Here is a 19,004-nt window from a genome sequence, read left to right as displayed (position 1 = left end):
CTCCAGCACTGCTTTGAGACAACTGACTGGGACATTTTCAGACAGGTAGCCACTTACAACAATCAAACTGATATTTAGGAGTACACAGACACCGTAATCTCCTATATCACAAAGTGTATTGATGATGTAACTCACATGAAAACCATCATAACTCAGGCCAACAAGAAGCAATGGCTGACAGGAGATGTCCACAGGCTGCTGAAGGCCAGGAATGAAGCCTTCAGAGCTGGGGATGAGGCGGGACGGAAAACAGCTAGCGCCAACCTGTCCCGTGGTATAAGGAAAGCAAAAAGGATTATATACAAAAAATAACCTCCCATTTCAGAGATAGCAAAGATGCTCGGAGCCTATGGAAGGGCATCCACGCTATCACTAATTACAAGCTGCGAAAACATCACACCTCTGCCGAAGGAGCTGAACAGCTTTTTCGCACGATTTGAGGAACAAAACAACACGCATGCACAGAAAACACCTCTCGGCCCACGACCGACCACTGTTCCTGCATGTTGCCAGCGCGAAAAGAGCACTCACCAACATCAACTCTTGCAAGGCAACAGGCCCAGACAATATCCTGGGCGAGTGCTGAAGGACTGCGCTGAGGAACTAAAGCACATCTTCACTGATATCTTCAGCACCTCACTAGAGCAAGCCATCTTGCTTCAATGCCGCTACCATCATACCCGTACCGAAGAAGTCATCACCAACAAACTTCAATGGCTACCGTCCTGTAGCACTGACCCTGATCATCATGAAGTGCTTCGAAAGGATGGTCATGTATAAAACATATCAAATGTATATCACATCATGTATATCACATATAAAATCAACCCTCCCACCAATTCTGGATCCATTCCAGTTTGCATACAGGACCCAACGATCCACGGATGATGCAATCTACTCTGCCCTCTACCCTGCCCTCACCCACATGGACAAGAAAAACTCATATGTGAGAATGTTGTCCATAGACTTTAGTTCAGCATTCAACATGATAATACCACAACAACTCATTAGCTAACTGGACAAGCTAGGACTTAGCACCTCCCTATGCAACTGGTTGCTGGACTTCCTCAGCAAGAGACCTCAAGCAGTATGTGTTTGCAACAACATCTCGAGGACCATCACACTAAGCACAGGAGCCCCACAGGGCTGTGTTCCGAGCCCCATGCTCTTCACCTTGCTAACACATGACTGAAAAAAAGCTTACTATCACTACTACCACTCTGGTGGGCTTCATTACCAACGGCGACGAGACGCACTACTGGACTGAGGTGAACCTTTTGGCTACGTGGCGCAGAGACAACAACCTCCTGATGAACATCAGCAAAAAAAAAGGAGATTGTTGTCAACTTCCAGGCTACAGCCAACACCTGCCACTGATCATTGATGGGGCTGCTGTAGAGAGAGTAACAAGCACAAAATTACTTGGTGTGCACATCGATGAGGATCTCTTTTGGACCACCAACACCACATCACTAGCCAAGAAAGCACAGCTTCTACTTCCTAACGCCACCCATCATGCCACGCTTTACAAACGCTTTCAATAGCATCCTTACTAGCTGCATTATTGTTTGGGGCGGGATTTGAACAGATTACAACAGGAGAGCCCTGTAGCGTAGGCTATAGAGAACACAGCAAGGAAGATCATCAATGCTCCCCTTCCTTCTCTGCCGGACATCTACACCACCCGCCTCACTCACAAGGCTGTCACAATTGTGAGAGATGACACACCCAGCGCACAACTTTTTCAGGTTGCTGCGTTCTGAAAGGAGATACAGGAGCCTCCGGTCCAGAACCACTAGACTGAGGTACAGCTTCATCCACCAGGTGATGATGAACTCCTTCCCTTGCCTCCCATCATTTCCACACATACACACACATACACGCATAGAGCACTTTTTCCCCCATTTTTAACAGTCATGTTTGTTTTCCAATGTATGTAAGTCTGACTTATGTTAGTCCTGTGTTATGTGTGTCTTTCTTTGGGATGGAGAGAGAAACGCATTTTCATTTTCTTTGTATGACCTGTGCATATGAAGAAGAGGACAATAAAGCTTTTGACTTTTTTTTTTTTTTTTTTTACTTTTTCTTTTGAGAAAAATTACATCTCCTTTGCGTATCGTCAAAACATTACACAATGACATGTCCACCACCGTTGACTTATTTCTTTCTGCATATAATATGAAAATAAACATCACATCTAATTGTCAAGCGAAACATCTTAAACAGGAGTTTGTAAGTTGGGCTGGTTTTTATTGAACTGTGCAGGTTTTACTGTGTGATTGGGCTGGAGAGATGACTGCCTTTCCCATCTCGCAACCCTGGGCGCATGCAATATTTTCCCATAGTATTATTTGCAAAATTTTTGCCTCTTCATCTTAAATCCACTTCAAACTAGACTGGAGACTTTTTAGGGGAAAAAAATCCTCTTTATTGCTACCCTATTTTTCATTCTGCGAATTACCGAACTTTCCTATGGCGCATCTAAAAGCCTTCAATTTTCTCAAACGCATAGAGTCACCCTTACAATCTGATGCGCCTTATTTATGGATCAATATTGGCTAATCATGGCATAACATTTAACGCAAATGTGATCTGATCTTTGTCAAAATCACACAGATGAAAATACAGTGTCTGCTTTTACCAAAACCACCCAAACATTTATAGGTTTTCGTATTTTAATGAGGATAGCATGCAAACAATGACAGAAGGGGGAAAAATAACTAAGCGAACCCTGTGCCTAAGAAGACTTAAAGAGCAATTTAAACACATTTTTGGCACTGGGAGACTGCACATAAGTTTTGGCAAAATATTTTGTGGACTGCTGAAACCAAAGTTGAGTTGTTTGGAAGTAACACACAGCGTCATGTGTGTAGGAAAAATGGAACAGCTCACTAACATCGACACCTCATTCCCACCGTGAAGCATGGTGCAGGGAGTATCATGATTTGGGGCTGTTTTGGCACCTCAGGGCCTGGACAACTTGCAATCATTAATTGAAGAATGAATTCAAAAGTTTATCAGAATGTTTTGCTGGAAAACCTGAGGCTGTATGTCATACAGTTGAAGCTAAAAAAGAGGATGGATGCTGCAACAAGACAGTGATCCAAAACACAGAGGTAAATCAACTTCAGAATGGTTTCAGAAGAATAAAACACACATTGCGGAGTGGCCAAGTCAATGTCCAGACCTGAACCCCATTGAGATGCTGTGGAACGACCTAAAGACAACGACTCATGCCAGACATCCCAGGAATCTGACTGAACTACAGCAGTTTTGTAGAGAAGAATGGCCAAAGATTAGTTCTGATCGATGTCCCAGACTGATCTGCAGCTACAGGAAGCATCTGGTTGAAGTTATTACTGCCAAAGTGGGGTCCACAAAAATTTAAATGTGATGGTTCACCTACTTATTTTTCCCCCTTCTGTCCTTGTTTGCATACTGTCCACATTAAAATATGAAAACCTATAAATGTTTGAGTGGTTTTAGCTAAAGCAGACAGTTTTTTTTTTTAATCTGTGTGATTTTGACAAAGATCAGCTCATATTTGATGGTGATGTTATGCAGAAATGTGAGAAATTCCAAAAGGTTCAGAATATTGGTTAAACATGGCATGGCATTCCATTTAACGCAGCACCATTGATGTATAACGAAACCCCAACTACTACTACCACTGCGGCTTATAACGCGGTGCGCCCTATATATGAAAATAGTTTTAAAATTGGCCATTCATTGAAGGTGAGCCTTATACTGCGATAGTCTTATAATGTGGAAAATACGGTAATCCCAAAGAATGTTGAGTGCAACTGTTAATAATGTCATCTTTTTATGTTTCAATAATTTGAATTGGATTACAAACATGTAGCATTTGTGGCACCTCTTAATTAAATTCCGCTCCAGCTTCCCCAACTGGGCAAGGTCAACCTTCTCCTCATGTAAAGAAAAGCCAGGTATGTAGCTCCGCCCAAAATGCCGATCAAAAACGTTGTTCCGGCAATAACCGGCGCATTCTTCCTGGCAACGCGGAAGGCAACCGGAAGCACGGCCGAGATCAGAATGTTGTTGACGTGTCCCAGGACTCTCCTGAACGTCGGCCGCTCTAGCACGCGCTCGTAGTATGTCTCCAGGTTAGCACGGCTGCCATTACCCCAGTAGCGGCGTGACAGGCCGAGGAACTTGAGGCGGTGTAAGGTGACGGCCAAGGATACGTCGGCCATGCTGAAAAACTGCCCGCACAGCCACGATTGTTGACTGCTTTCCTCTGAGAGAGAAGATCTGCTTTTTTCCTCCACAACTCACTTGAATGTGTCATTGCATTGTATCAGACGGAATATTACCTGGAGTTTCCTCCACTCTCCTCTGCAACTCGGTCTCCACCTGATCCATCACATTCTCCAGTTCATCCAAAAGCTTCTTCAAGTACTTCATGTTGTCGTGGTCAAACAACTTGGACTGCAGGCACAATTTCAATCATAAGGTTACGATCCATGGGTGAAAGTGGCTAGAATTTGTTGACGGAACTCCCTGACATAAAGGGTGGCACGGAGGCTGATCTGTAATTTTTTTTTTTAGGTGGGGGGGTTAAACCTCCTAAATGCAAAAACTTCTTTTGGCACGTTTATACATATAACACACAATAAAACACAACAGGTTTTACACATGCATTAGGCTACTGCATTACACTGAAACAAGGCATAAATGAGAAACTGATTGTCATTTAAAATTGTAATTTTTTTCACTGATTTGCAAAATTGTGAAAATAAAATAAACTCTATCTAATTTTTATTTTCCCCCATTTCCCAAAATCAAAATGCAAAACCTCTATTTAAAGCAACTCTTGGTAGGTTTTCAGTTTTGGTCGATTTTAGTGACGCTGGTGGACCTACGTGGAGGTGTTTTGCCTTAAAGTGCCTATGACAGCAAAAAGCATATTTAACGTGGTATTTTATGCTCCTGAATAAAATGGACCGCTTGGATTTGTGTGCAAGCGATTGATTTATATATTCAATTTTTTTAATCCCGCGCCATGAAAATGAGTGACTTCCCAGATTGAGGAGGAATGCGAATGTGACGTCACACGGGTCAGCATCTCACAATACAGCATTGCTTTATAGCATGCAGATGGACTGTGTATTCAGCTGATTTTGCAGATTCATTTGTTTATTTTTCGCATCACGCCAGCCAAATGTGCTGCAGGGTTTTGTTGCTGCACCAGGGAGAGGCGTGTCAGCCTTTTTGGGTTTCAAAAAGTTGCCATTCACCGTGGATAATGGCCAAAACAAGTCCGACAACTGTGGGACCAATGGACCAACAAGGAAGTGAGTAAGCTACGTGTTTTATATTATGTCAAATACTGGGATCATTGGATACGTTTTAATAAGGAGTTGGCTTGCATTTTGTGGGTGACAATGCTCCGTGTCCACCGAGAAGGCCACTCGGCCGACAACCGGTGGCTTGTCACACCCACCCCACGGTCCTTTTCGCGTGCCCACCGGGAGAGCGCTATATTCGTCTTATGCTTGTGCAGTTTTTCTTATCGTCCAGACTTCCAGCCCCCTCTGCACTCATCGTGTGCCCGGCAATAGACTACTATCCTCGGCTCGGGCTCAGGCAGCTACACACTCCTCCGACGTCGGCCGGTTTGTCTGGCGGTCGTTCTTCAGCTGCTTCCCCCGCACTCCTGCCCGCAGCAGGGGAACGACGAGCTGTTACTTGCTCACCGCCGGGGGGTTGCCGATCGGTCAAGACAATCGACAACCCCGCCGCCGTGTGACATGGTCCGGGGTGGCTTTGTGTGATTTTTCGCTTCGAAAGGCGAGATTAAGAATTGGAAACACCGCTCGGTTCAGATTAGCATGTCAGCTAGCTGTCACGCGTCCTGGTTTATTTATGCCAGACATGTCCAAAGTCCGGCCCGGGGGCCAAATGCGGCCCGTTGTAAAATTTCATCCGGCCCCCAGCCTCTGTCATAAAATCAATAACGTCTGGCCCACACACGGACTTAATAAATTGGTCAGCAGTACTGCTACCAGCATATGAAGTATCTTACACACTAAATGCTGCTCCTCATTTACCCACGAAAAGGCAGCAGCACTCTAAGCAACATTACCCCGTGTGACCCTTCCAATTTTCTAAAATGGCGACAATCAACAAAAAACGAAAGTTGACTGCGACGGCTGGTGCTTCATGGATAGGTGGAGATTGGACGTATTTCTTCACTAAAATACGCAACTGTCTGCCTTATTTGCAAACAGACAGTCGCTGTTTTTGAAGAGTTCAATGTGAGGCGATGTTACTAAACAAGACACGCTGACATGTACGACAAGATTACAGGCAAGATACGTAGCAAGAAATTAAAGCAACTTGAAGCTAGTTTAATTTCACAGCAGCAGTATTTCGCAAGAGCCTGAGTTGAAAGAGAACGCCACAAAGGCTAGTTGCGAGATTGTTGAAATTATTAATAAAAATAAAAAAATAATAAAGCAAATTTGACGCACAGAATGGCTTGCAAAAATTTGCTTAAATATATTGTTCTACATAAAAGACGTCAGCCAAGGTCGGCCCCCCACATTTTTACCACACCAAATCTGGCCCCCTTTGCAAAAAGTTTTGCGCGCTCCGAAGCCAGGGTAGGGAAATGACGAAAGCCGAACTAACTCTAGTGGCATAAAATATCGTTCCAGAGGTGCAAGAAGTGGACAGTTTTGACCAATATGGAGTAATTTTGCCATGTTGTATTGAACAAATGCAATATTTCATATTCCATTTAGCACAGGACTGTTATTTGTTATGACCATACCATTTATTTAGCAATTGGGGAAAATACTTAGATAAAAAGAATTTCCTGTATAAATATTGGAGTAGAGAGACTGAAACAATGACATTTTGTTGCTTTCTGTCACATTTTCCTCATTCTGAATAATTCCCCCTCAATGGGCGGAATTCTAAATCAGATGAAATCGTGACCCTGCCGACATCATCCTCCAGCTGGGGATGCTAGGGAGAATGACAGGCGGGGAGAACGGCAGGTAAAAACACTAATTTCTCGTCATCTGCACTTGCCAAATTGTTGTATATACGCGAATCGTTTCAAAATAAAAGTTCCCTAAAAGGTCTTCAGCTTGCCCAAAACGCAGCAGCAAGTATTTAAACAGGAACCAATAGAAGAGAGCACATCACCTCTGTGCTCCAGGCCCTTCACTGGCTTCCAGTCGAGTTTAGAATTAAATTTAAAATCCTCCTTCTTACATTTAAGACCATTAATGGGTTGCAGCCATCTTATCTCTCCGATGCTCTGGTTCCATACCGCCCCAACAGAACACTCCGCTCTCAGAATGCAGGTCTACTGGTAGTTCCCAGGGTTTCTAAAAGTACTGTCGGAGCTCGAGCCTTTAGCCACCAAGCCCCTGTTTTATGGAATCAGCTTCCAGCTAATATTAAAGAAGCCGAGACAGTCTGCACATTTAAGATTAGATTAAAAACGTTCCTATTCAGCAAAGCTTATGGTCAGGCTAGTTGAAGTCGGAGTAGACTCAAAGTTTAGTCTAAGCTGCACTAGAAGCTATAAAGCTGGGGGAAGTACAGCCACTGAGTTCTATCTCCTTTTTTCTCACTCTACCTACCACTTATCTTACTCTTTTTCTATTGTCTAATGTTAATATCTAGTTGTCTAGTCTCTTCATCACTAGTCATCCGGTGTTCCCTTTCCCCCCTCCCCAGAGGGGAGGGGCTATTTTTCAGCTGCAGCCTCCTGACTATCCGGACCCCAAGCTGGACGGACGTCCTCATTGCTACCCCCGTCTCATCTGGCTAGATGGACCTGTTCTTGTTCCTTTACTCCACCGCATTTTTACGGACTGTAACTTTGCCTGCTAATTCCCATTAGCGGTCCTGGGGCTTCCTGTCTATCCGTCCTGGGAGTGGATCTCTCCTGACTGTGGTACTCCCCATGGTTTCTCGTTTTCTCCCGAAGACTCTGGAGTTTTTTAAGTTTTTCCTTGCCGACATGGAGGGTCTAAGGATGGGGGATACCCAGGACTTGAATTTATTTATTCATCTTTGTTGCGTCGTTTGCTGTTTCTGATTGTGTATCATATTGCCTCTGCAAAGCCCTTTGAGACAACATTTTTGTGATCTAGGGCTATACAAATAAAACTGAATTGAATTGAAAATATGATTATAATTCACATAATAAAGATTTTTTTTAAGCTGTCAGAGGCACTTTAAGGAAGGCTGCGTTTCCCATGAGGGCCAGCGCACACCCGTGCAGTGTCATAAAATCATCACTCAATCAAAAATCAATCTCCCGGTCGCCTGATTAAACATCATTTCTGTTTCCAGCAGCTGTGTGAAGGATGAATAGTCATAAGGTAATGAATCCAGCTTTGGCTAAACCATAGACATCATTACTATTGATGTGTCACTTCGTCATTCTTTGCACGACGCCTTATCAGAGGGGGCCGAGCTTCATTTAGTAATAGCCGGAGATGGCACACGCTCATGTCGAATTTAAGCTTGGATTTACTTACGATTGGATTTAACTACAGAAGCTGTACCGCATACAAACAGGAAGGATTGTCTCAGGAGTGATTTGTTCGAGGATTCAAGGTAAATATTATATTTTTCGTACAACGCATGCGTGATTGAAGCATTTATTCGCATGAATTTTCTTCTTTGTTTACATATTGAGGCAGCTAATTTTCGTAACTTACTAGTCTCATAGTTTACTTTTAACCAAGAATCGAGACTGTTTTACGTCCATATCTATAAAGAATTCAGGGATTTAAGCATTTATGCACAAGAATTTTTGGCATAAAAGCTCTGTTTACGCCAGGCGGCCGCGAGCCTCATTCGCTAACATAGTAGCATTATACTTCATCAATAGGCCTACACAAAAAATAAACGCTAACTGCACGGTTTCTTCGCTTTTAACCAAGAATTAAGACTATGTTACGTCCGTATCTATGAAGGATTCGCAGATTTTAGCATTTATTCACAAGAATTTTCGCTAGAAAAGCTCCTTTTACGCCATGCGGCTGCTAGCCTCATTCGCTATCATAGTAGCATTGTACTTCGTCAATTTACGTAAATTAAACGCTAACTGCACAGTTTCTTTGCTTTTAACCAAGAATCGAGACTATTTTACGTCCATATCTATGAAGAATTCGGGGATTTAAGCATTTATTCACAAGAATTTTTGCCAGAAATGTTCCTGTTATGCCAGGCGGCCGCTAGCCTCATTCGCTAACAGTATTTAGTGTATAATGATAATAAAGGACTATTCTAGTCTATAAAAAGTTGTGATTTTATATAGAATTTATTAAGAATCTATTTACATATTATTTATAATTGATTCTGCATGTTTTCCTCAAGTATTAAGATTCAGATGTCAAATTGATTGGTTTATTAGCTGTTGAAAACTTGCAGTAAATTAAAAAAAAGTTTATATATTAAAAATATATATATAAAATATTTTGGTCAAAAACTTACAGTGGGGCAAATAAGTATTTAGTCAACCACCAATTGTGCAAGTTCTCCTACTTGAAAAGATTAGAGAGGCCTGTAATTGTCAACATGGGTAAACCTCAACCATGAGAGACAGAATGTGGAAAAAAAAAAAAAGAAAATCACATTGTTTGATTTTTAAAGAATTTATTTCCAAATTAGAGTGGAAAATAATTATTTGGTCAGCTACAAACAAGCAAGATTTCTGGCTGTCAAAGAGGTCTAACTTCTTCTAAAGAGGTCTAACCGGCTCCACTCGTTACCTGTATTAATGGCACCTGTTTTAACTCATTATTGGTATGAAAGACACCTGTCCATAATCTCAGTCAGTCACACTCCAAACTCCACTTTGGCCAAGACCAAAGAGCTGTCGAAGGACACCAGAGACAAAATTGTAGACCTGCACCAGGCTGGGAAGACTGAATCTGCAATAGGTAAAAAGCTTGGTGTAAAGAAATCAACTGTGGGAGCAATTATTAGAAAATTGAAGACATACAAGACCACTGATAATCTCCCTCGATCTGGGGCTCCATGCAAGATGTCACCCCGTGGCGTCAAAATGATAACAAGAACAGAGAGCAAAAATCACAGAACCACACCGGGGGACCTAGTGAATGACCTACAGAGAGCTGGGACCACAGTAACAAAGGCTACTATCAGTAACACAATGCGCCAACAGGGACTCAAATCCTGCACTGTCAGACGTGTCCCCCGCTGAAGAAAGTACACGTCCAGGCCCGTCTGCGGTTCGCTAGAGAGTACTGTATTTGGATGATCCAGAAGAGGACTGGGAGAATGTGTTATGGTCAGATGCAAACAAAATAGAACTTTTTGGTAGAAACACAGGTTCTCGTGTTTGGAGGAGAAAGAATACTGAATTGCATCCGAAGAACACCATACCCACTGTGAAGCATGGGGGTGGAAACATCATGCTTTGGGCTGTTTTTCTGCAAAGGGACCAGGACGACTGATCTGTTTAAGGGAAAGAATGAATGGGGCCATGTACGTATCGAGACATTTTGAGTGAAAATCTCCTTCCATCAGCAGGGGCATTGAAGATGAGACGTGGCTGGGTCTTTCAACATGACAATGATCCCAAACACACAGCCAGGGCAACAAAGGAGTGGCTTCGTAAGAAGCATTTCAAGGTCCTGGAGTGGCCTAGCCAGTCTCCAGATCTGAACCCCATAGAAAATCTGTGGAGGGAGTTGAAAGTCCGTGTTGCCCAACGACTGCCCCAAAACATCACTGCTCTGGAGGAGATCTGCTTGGAGGAATGGGCCAAAATACCAGCAACAGTGTTCGAAAAGCTTGTGAAGAGTTACAGAAAACGTTTGGCCTCCATTAACAAACTAACTAACAAAGGGTACATAACAAAGTATTGAGATGAACTTTTGGTATTGACCAAATACTTATTTTCCACCATGATTTGCAAATAAATACTTAGATTTCAAACAATGTGATTTTCGGGGTTTTTTTCCACATTCTGTCTCTCATGGTTGAGGTTCACCCATGTTGACAATTACAGGCCTCTCTAATATTTTCAAGTGGGAGAACTTGCACAATTAGTGGTTGACTAAATACTTATTTGCCCCACTGTATATGATATGTTAAATATTGCTAGTGATCCTGAAAATATAGGTGATTATCTCTGCATTTGGTGATTTTTGTGCACCTGTTGTAAAATCTGAGACTTTTTAGCCATTTTAAGTTGTGTTATACTTATATGAAAAATAATTAATCGGGATTTTATAAGGGAACGACTTTGAAGAAACATTTTGAAAACTTCCAGAATAAATTTTGTTTTGTTTACCAAATTTAAATTGCAATATTTGAACAGAACTCAAATTATATCAGCATAAACAATAATCTCTTAACTATCCAGGAATGCAAAAAGTAAACAATTGTCTTAAGACCGCTCAACATTGTCTGCCTAAAAAAAGAAACTTAAATACAACTGAAAAACCATCTTGGTTCCGGAGTACCAAAAATAAATAAAAATGTAACCTTCCTTCAGGTAAAGCACTATTGCTTTTGTCCACAAACACAACCAAACACAACAACAAAAAAATGAAAGCTACTTTGGGTTGCTTTAAGACCACATGAATAAAATTTTAAAAAATTGGGGAGAAGGGGTTAATCCTTGGTTCACTACATTTCTCACAATTAACGTTAACAGTAGAAAACATACTGAACTTACTACTACTCGAGTTTTGCAGGTTAGCGAATTCATACTGTTTAATGTTATGCTAACTCTGATGAAGGTCAATTTTCATTAACAAAATTAGCGGTGTGTTCCCCACCTCCACAACATTGACGTCTTTTTACATAACTTACAGTGGGTGCTGCTGCTGGCTGAGATAAAATTCTAATATCACTCGTCTTCGAAGTGGGTGGAGGAGGCGGCATGTTGTCGACATGTTGTATTTCTGTCTGGGCTGTGAGTGCGTGTGTTTGTGTGTGGGTGGGGCGGGGGTCGTGTCATCAGCCAATCAGACGTGTGTTTGAGGAGAAAAAATGGACTGGCACATTCAGCAAGTGAAAAGAGGATAAATGTCAGCCTGAACATAATGAAAGTAATTTACCTAATAATGGTAGGGTCTATCCATACAACCTATGGAAAGACAGTCTAAATTATGTATAACTGAACTCATGATGTAATGCCAATAAGGTTGCCTAAAAGTTGGTGGTGACAATTTGAGCATCCTGAAAAGTTGGTAGTGTCATGTCCTTACTGTCCCTATGCAAATCTACGCCCTTGCGTTTGCCGTAAAGCACATTTTTGTTGTGGCTTTATATTGATGCTTCGCCATAGCTCCCAGCTAAGGTACATGTATGTGCTGTGCGTAGCGGTTTACCCTATGTAATAATACGACTTTTTATCTCGTAGCACCAGTAATTCTTTAATCTCGTAGTCCTTTTTTTCTTTTCCTTTATTTGGCCCTAATCCTCCATCATACAAACCTAGCACAAACTAATGGCATCATTTTTCTATAAATGTGCGTCTGCTGGGGGGGCAAATTTCCGTGGTGTAAAACGCGGTTCATGATAAATCCCCTCTGGGACAAATTAATTTCATATCTTGAGGTACCACCGTATGTGGTGCGATTTATACTTTTCCGAAAAATCCAGTAAGTGGCTCACCTTTAAGCGCCTTTGTTTTGCTATATAAGCATCTTTGAGTTCCGGATTCTCCTCTGCCAGTTTCTTCAGCTCTGATTCTGTGTTTAGGATCTGAGCTGTGGCACAAAATATTTTACCTTTAGTATTAAGAAGTGACTCGGCGTTAGGGGCAATGTCCTACTTCGAATGCTTGTGGCAGCATAAGCCGGTATGTGCGAGTCTACGGTGATCTCAGGATGTAGGATGCAGCCATGGGTGTAGGCGTCCATCTGTAGCGAGTCCAGCAGCTCTCTGTAATGCTGCACTCTGTGATAGTATGTGCTCCCCTCTTCTGGTATCAGCCTAAGAGTGCCCTCTGCAGGTGAAGTATAGGAAGTGGAAAAAGAAGCGCATGCTCTTAAAAAATCAGACATGCTGGATAGCAAGAATATCGAACCAAATTTCAAATAAATGCAATACAGTACAATAAATTAGATGATTTCATGCTTACCAGATTGTTTCGCCATATAAACCATCAGGATAAAGCTATCATGGGTTCCATACATGCCAGAAGGAAATGTTTGAAAAATTAACATAAATGAAACTTAAAATGTAAAGGTTACATATAATGTCAAATGAAATTGGGCAATTTATCAAAAGCACAAAAAAAGAACAAAGCACAACCCTACTGTTACTTATGAATGTTTCTATTGTGAACTCACCATCTGTGAAGTTGATTTCGAGGTAGTCCATGATTTGCGTGGGATCACAGATGACGCTGTCACCGTGCACCAGGACGGGCACTTCCCCAGTAGGGTTGAGACGCATGAACCACGGCTCATTGTGCTCACTGAGTGGTAAGCTCACATCATACTCTTCACAACGTAAGCCTTTCTCTGCGATAGCCAAACGCACCTGTAAATAAAGACATTTCAATCTGTTCACACAAAAAAATGAAATCTGATAAAGCAGCGGGGTTCAAACTCATTTTGCTTGGGCCACATTCATGACAATTAGATCTTTCATTGGCAGGGTTCACTGGGTCCCCCAGTCCATTAGATTGGACGTCGAGCCTCGTCAATGGCAATGGAAGAAGAGCATTCACATCCAGTCTTTTCAGTATATGACAACTTGAAGTCTATTATCATTGTCAGTGGCAGGCAATGAGTTCATTTTGTATCACTTCCATGCAGGGGTGAGAGTGGCTAGGATTTCTTGTCAGAAATCCCTGACATGAAAGTTGCCAGACAGCCAGAATTTTTTGTTTGTTTATTTGATTTTCTTTTTAGGGGGGGGGGGGGGGTCAAACCTCCTAAAACTGCTGAAGTACAGCTTTTGGCACAGTTATTACTATAACACATACAAAAAAAACAGATTTTCATTAAAAATTGTATAGTTAATGTATTGTTATTGTAAAGTTAACAAAAACAGCAGTAAACCCAACCTCCATCTCCTCATTTTTATTTTCCCTTATTTCCTCACATCGAAATGCAAAACCTCAATTTTAACTACTGTATTTTCCGCACTATAAGGCGCCCCTAAAACCCTTCTATTTTCTCAAGAGCAGACAGTGTACCTTATAATCCGATGCGCCTTATATATGGATCAATATTGGTTAATCATGGCATGACATTCCCTTTAGCGCAGCACCATCTAGTGGCTGTATAACGCGACCCAAACCACTACTTCTACTGCGCCTTATATTGCAGGGGGGGAGAAATATACAGTATATACACAGTGTATCACAAGAGTGAGTACACCTCTCGCATTTCTGCAGATATTTAAGTACATCTTTTCATGGGACAACACTGACAAAATGACACTTTGACACAATGAAAAGAATGAATGACCTGAAAGAAATCAAAATCGTATATGACTGCCACTGTTGATACCTTTTCTGTTGTTAAAAAAGAACTTTAGTAAGGGGGAAGTGTAAATAAATTATAGAATTAAGATTTGTTATTGTTGAAAAGATTGAAAGTGTTCGTTGGTTGTCACTGAGGAGCATTTGCGATCACCACACAAAAATAGCAATGTAAATTGCCCTCAAGAACAGTCAGAGACGTTAGACAACAAGAGGATTTAATATATAAGAAAATCAAGGCATATGGTGGTAAAGGATAGATTGTTGAGGAGAATGTCCTTGTCAGTGGCGCAAGGCAATGCACACAACAAAAATCTGTTGATAAAAAACACCGCTGGATCTCTTTTCCCCATCTTTTTCAGCCCTCAACACTCAAGCCATCTCTTTAACTGAACATTTGTATGTTCTTCCACATCTTTACCAATGAATCTGGCACCAGGGACATCATTTTCGGACAGAATTGGTAGGTTTAGCCGAGTAAACATTTCGTTCGTACACTATTTCCATGCATTTCCTATTAGGGACAAACGGGAGGTTAAACCGCCTAGCAACAATTGCTAACGTCATCAATATTAATGAGCAAAAGTGACGTGTTGCTTGCGGTACGCCATTCTATGCGCCTTATAATGCCGTGCGCCTTATATACAGTGTATCACAAAAGTGAGTACACCCCTCGCATTTCTGCAGATATTTAAGTATATCTTTTCATGGGACAATACTGACAAAATGACACTTTGACACAATGAAAAGTAGTCTGTGTGCAGCTTATATAATAGAGTTCATTTATTTTCCCCTCGAAATAACTCAAAATATAGCCATTAATATCTAAACCCCAGGCAACAAAAGTGATTACACCCCTTAGAAACTACTTACATCCCTAAATGCCCAAATTAAGTACTGCTTGTCATTTTCCCTCCAAAATGTCATGTGACTCGTTACAGGAGTGCTGTCAGCATTGCTGCAGAGATTGAAGAAGTGAGGGGTCAGCCTATTAGTGCTCAGACCATACGCCGCACTCTACATCAAATTGGTGTGCATGTCTGTCACCCCAGGAGGAAGTCTCTTCTAAAGACGGTACATAAGAAAGCCAGCAAACAGTTTGCTAAAGACATGTCAACAAAGCACATGGATTACTGGAACCATGTCCTATGATCTGATGAGGAAGGGCTTTCTTGTAAGTACAAATGACTTACATTATGCACAGTGAAATGGAATATAAGTGACGAAAATAAGTATTTGAACACCCTGCAATTTTGCAAGTTCTCCCACTTAGAAATGATGGGCGGGTATGAAATTTTCATGGTAGGTGCTTGTCCACTGTGAGAGACAATCTAAAAAAAATCCAGAAATCACAGTGTATGATGTTTTTTTTTTTAGCAATTTAATAGTATTATAGTGCTGCAAATAAGTATTTGAACACCTGAGAAAATCAATGTATATATTTGGTACAGTAGCCTTTGATTACAGTTACAGAGGTCAAATGTTTCCTGTAACTTTTCAACAGGTTTGCAAAAGCTGCAGCAGGGATTTTGCACCATATCTCCACACAGATCTTCTCTAGATCAGTCAGGTTTCTGGGCTGTCACTGAGAAACAGAGTTTGAGCTTCCTCCAACGATTTTATATTGTGCTTAGATCTGGACACTGGCTAAGCCACTGCAGAACCTTGATATGCTTTTTACGAAGCCACTCCATGGTTATTCTGGCTTTCTGCTTTGGGCCAACAGCATGTTGGTAGACCCAGTTACGACCCATTTTCAATGCTCTAACTGAGGGAAGGAGGTCATTCCCCAAAATCTTAAAATACATGGCCCTCGTCATCCTCTCCTTAATACAGTGCCGTCGGCTAGTCCCATGAGGAGAAAAACGCCTCAAAGCATGACGCTACCATTCCCGTGCTTCACAGTAGGGATGGTGATCTTGGGATGGTACTCATCATTCTTCTTCCTTCAAACACAATGAGTGGAATTAAGACCAAAAAGTTCAATTTTGATCTCATATGACATGACTTTCTCCCATGACTCCTCTGGCTCATCCAAATGGTCATGGGCAACCTTAAAATGGGCCTGGACATGTGCTGGTTTAAGCAGGGGAACCTTCCGTTCCATGCATGATTTTAAACAATGACGTCTTAGTGTATTACCAACAGTAACCTTGGAAATGGTGGTCCCAGCTCCTTTCAGGTCCTTGACCAGCTCCTCCTGTGTAGTTCTTGGCTGATTCGTCACCATTCTTAGGTTCACTGAAACCCAACGAGGTAGATCTTGCACAAAGCCCCAGTCCAAGGGAGATTGACAGTCATGTTTAGCTTCTTGCATTTTCTAGCAATTGCTCCAACGGTGGATTTTAGATCACCAAGCTACTTGGCATTTGCTCTGTAACCCTGTCCAGTCTTGTAGAGGTCTACAATTCTGTCTCTAGTTTCTTTGGACAGCTCTTTGGTCTTGACCACGTTGGGAATTGGCTGCCATTGACGGTGCTAGACGTATAATCCAGGGAGGGGACAAATGAACGAATGTAGCTGCGGACGCGCAAGTGAGCCAAGTGTAGTGGTGCGCACAATCAGTCACACAAACCATGAATCTATGGTTTTACCGTGCCAATGGTAAAATAAAAGCATGTGATTTTGTATGTACAGTATAACTGAGCTACAATGTGCTTGTCAGGCAGAACAATCCCGCGGGTTGGATTGAACCCCCTGACGGGTGGTCCGCACATTTAACTCCCCTGTGATAAAGGATGTAAGAGTGGTTATCAAAATTTTTACTCTACAAGTTCGTATGCCATCTAGGCTTAAGGGTTCATCAAAATTTAGGCAAATGTTTTTTTTAGGCACTATAAGAATATGCAGAGTTTGAAGATTAACCCTACACTTTAACCTAGTAAAAATATAAACGGGGCTTCAATAATGGCTCACAATTACTAGAACCTAATTAAAAGCTAAATTCCATAAAAGTATTAAAGAACGTTGGAATCACTAAAGACATATTGAATACGGATTAAATTCAAACATTCATCGCAGACTAGTGGGCAACATTAATATTATTGAATAGTAAATTGTGTCTCTAACCTGGAAACGCCACAATTACAGTAAATATTACTAATAATAAATAAATACAAATTTCTCGACAATTTACCAAAAACAATCAAATGTAAATTGGTACAAGACATCAGACCATTTGAACTGGGACGACTGGAAGTGAATGATCATGTTTAAGTTTCTGACCTGGGAGGCAATGGCATCAGATTTTAATACAAAGAATAATACATTTAAAATAATAATAAAATGAAAATTTACGAATAGACAAATTTTATAACTGCAATTCATATTTATTTGAAATATCAATGTCTGATATTTGCAAGAGAGGAAATAACTCATAAAAAAAAGAAATTAGGTAAAGTCGTTATTTCCCACCACTGAGAGATGCTGCAAGCAAGGATTGAAATTATGCGAAACAAAACACAGCAACGCAAATGTTTGTAAATCCAAACACGTTCACGTTGATGTTTACATCCCGAGGGTGTTCGTTTTTGCCACACGGGCGTCTCCAATTGGGAGCTGTCCGTGGGTGTCTGGTGCTGAACTTACCTTCTGTGAATTGAACGATTGCGTCCAGTGATAAAGTGTTAACTTGGCTTCATTTGGTTTGGTGACCACGTCACACTCGTCCGCGTCCTTTACAAGAGCCGCGTTCTCGTCTTGGCACGGGGAGCGGTTTTCAGCCTCCATCTTTTCTGTTTGAGGGGCACAGGGGACAAGTGAGCTAAAGATGAGCAAGCGACAATGTTCAAGTTGGCACATTACACCCCCTGCTGGCGGGGAGTGTTAGTACACGCCAGTTTTCTTCTGATGTATCTTGCATTAAGTACTTTTTTATAATTTGTGCCCCCATATTTTAGCCATTTTTGGACGATTACATCATTTTTGCATGGCTGAATGAGTAGCTATTTTATAGACTACCGGAAAAGTAGATTCACCAAATGTCACCAAAAGGTTTAAAACATTTATAGGGCTCGCATTTAACTCACTGGCTACCTCTGACGCCGCTAGACAATCTATTTTGACTGGAAGAGGCCGACAACTCTCCCAGTCAAATGGGATAGGACGTCTAGTGCCGTCACTGGCAAATTCAAAGTTTAAATGATTATAATGTCTATCGCTGTCAATGGCAGGCAATGAGTTAAATCCTATTAAATAAACGAGAGTGATTAGCGGCCATCACCAGAGTAGAGTGTATTTCTGGTTTCTTTTCTTTCTTTCTTTCTTTCTTTTTTTTTTTTTTAATTCGAATCTCACAAGTAAGTACATTGTACATACAATAGTGAATTAAGATAATCTATTTCAAAATTCATTAAATGTTTCCTTTAAAGAAAATATAGTACTAAAGTAATGATGAAAACATAAAAGAAAGAACAAAATAATCTAATAGGGGGAAAAAAACTTTTGGGAGCACATGACATCAGGTATTTTTTCATCTGCACCCCTGCAATTCTGTCAGATATAGCTAAATTTTCCCAGAAAATGATTGGAATTACAA

General features: G+C 41.3%; 1 protein-coding gene across 2 annotated transcripts; it reads right to left on the bottom strand.

The window, feature by feature from the left end:
- Nucleotides 1-1,226: 1,226 nt before the first annotated feature.
- gdap1 (ganglioside induced differentiation associated protein 1) lies at nt 1,227-18,205 on the bottom strand. Of its 2 annotated transcripts, none has more exons than XM_057823796.1 (6): nt 18,056-18,205; nt 13,326-13,518; nt 12,806-12,979; nt 12,646-12,740; nt 4,335-4,449; nt 1,227-4,258 (listed from the first exon to the last, which is right to left on the bottom strand). In XM_057823796.1, the coding sequence occupies exons 1-6, from the start codon at nt 18,194-18,196 to the stop codon at nt 3,882-3,884; spliced, it is 1,095 nt and encodes a 364-aa protein (XP_057679779.1). In that variant the 5' UTR covers nt 18,197-18,205; the 3' UTR covers nt 1,227-3,881. The 2 variants fall into 2 exon arrangements, with proteins under 2 accessions (XP_057679779.1, XP_057679780.1); XM_057823797.1 differs by lacking the exon at nt 18,056-18,205 and adding an exon at nt 13,115-13,149 and having other exon boundaries at nt 13,326-13,449.
- Between the last annotated feature and the right edge of the window lie 799 nt (nt 18,206-19,004).

Source organism: Corythoichthys intestinalis, chromosome 20 (genome assembly GCF_030265065.1).
Source record: "Corythoichthys intestinalis isolate RoL2023-P3 chromosome 20, ASM3026506v1, whole genome shotgun sequence".
In the NCBI taxonomy this organism is placed as follows: Eukaryota; Metazoa; Chordata; class Actinopteri; order Syngnathiformes; family Syngnathidae; genus Corythoichthys; species Corythoichthys intestinalis.
The sequence above is the reverse complement of the archived record's forward strand: the minus strand, read 5'-3'. Positions and strand labels throughout refer to the sequence as shown.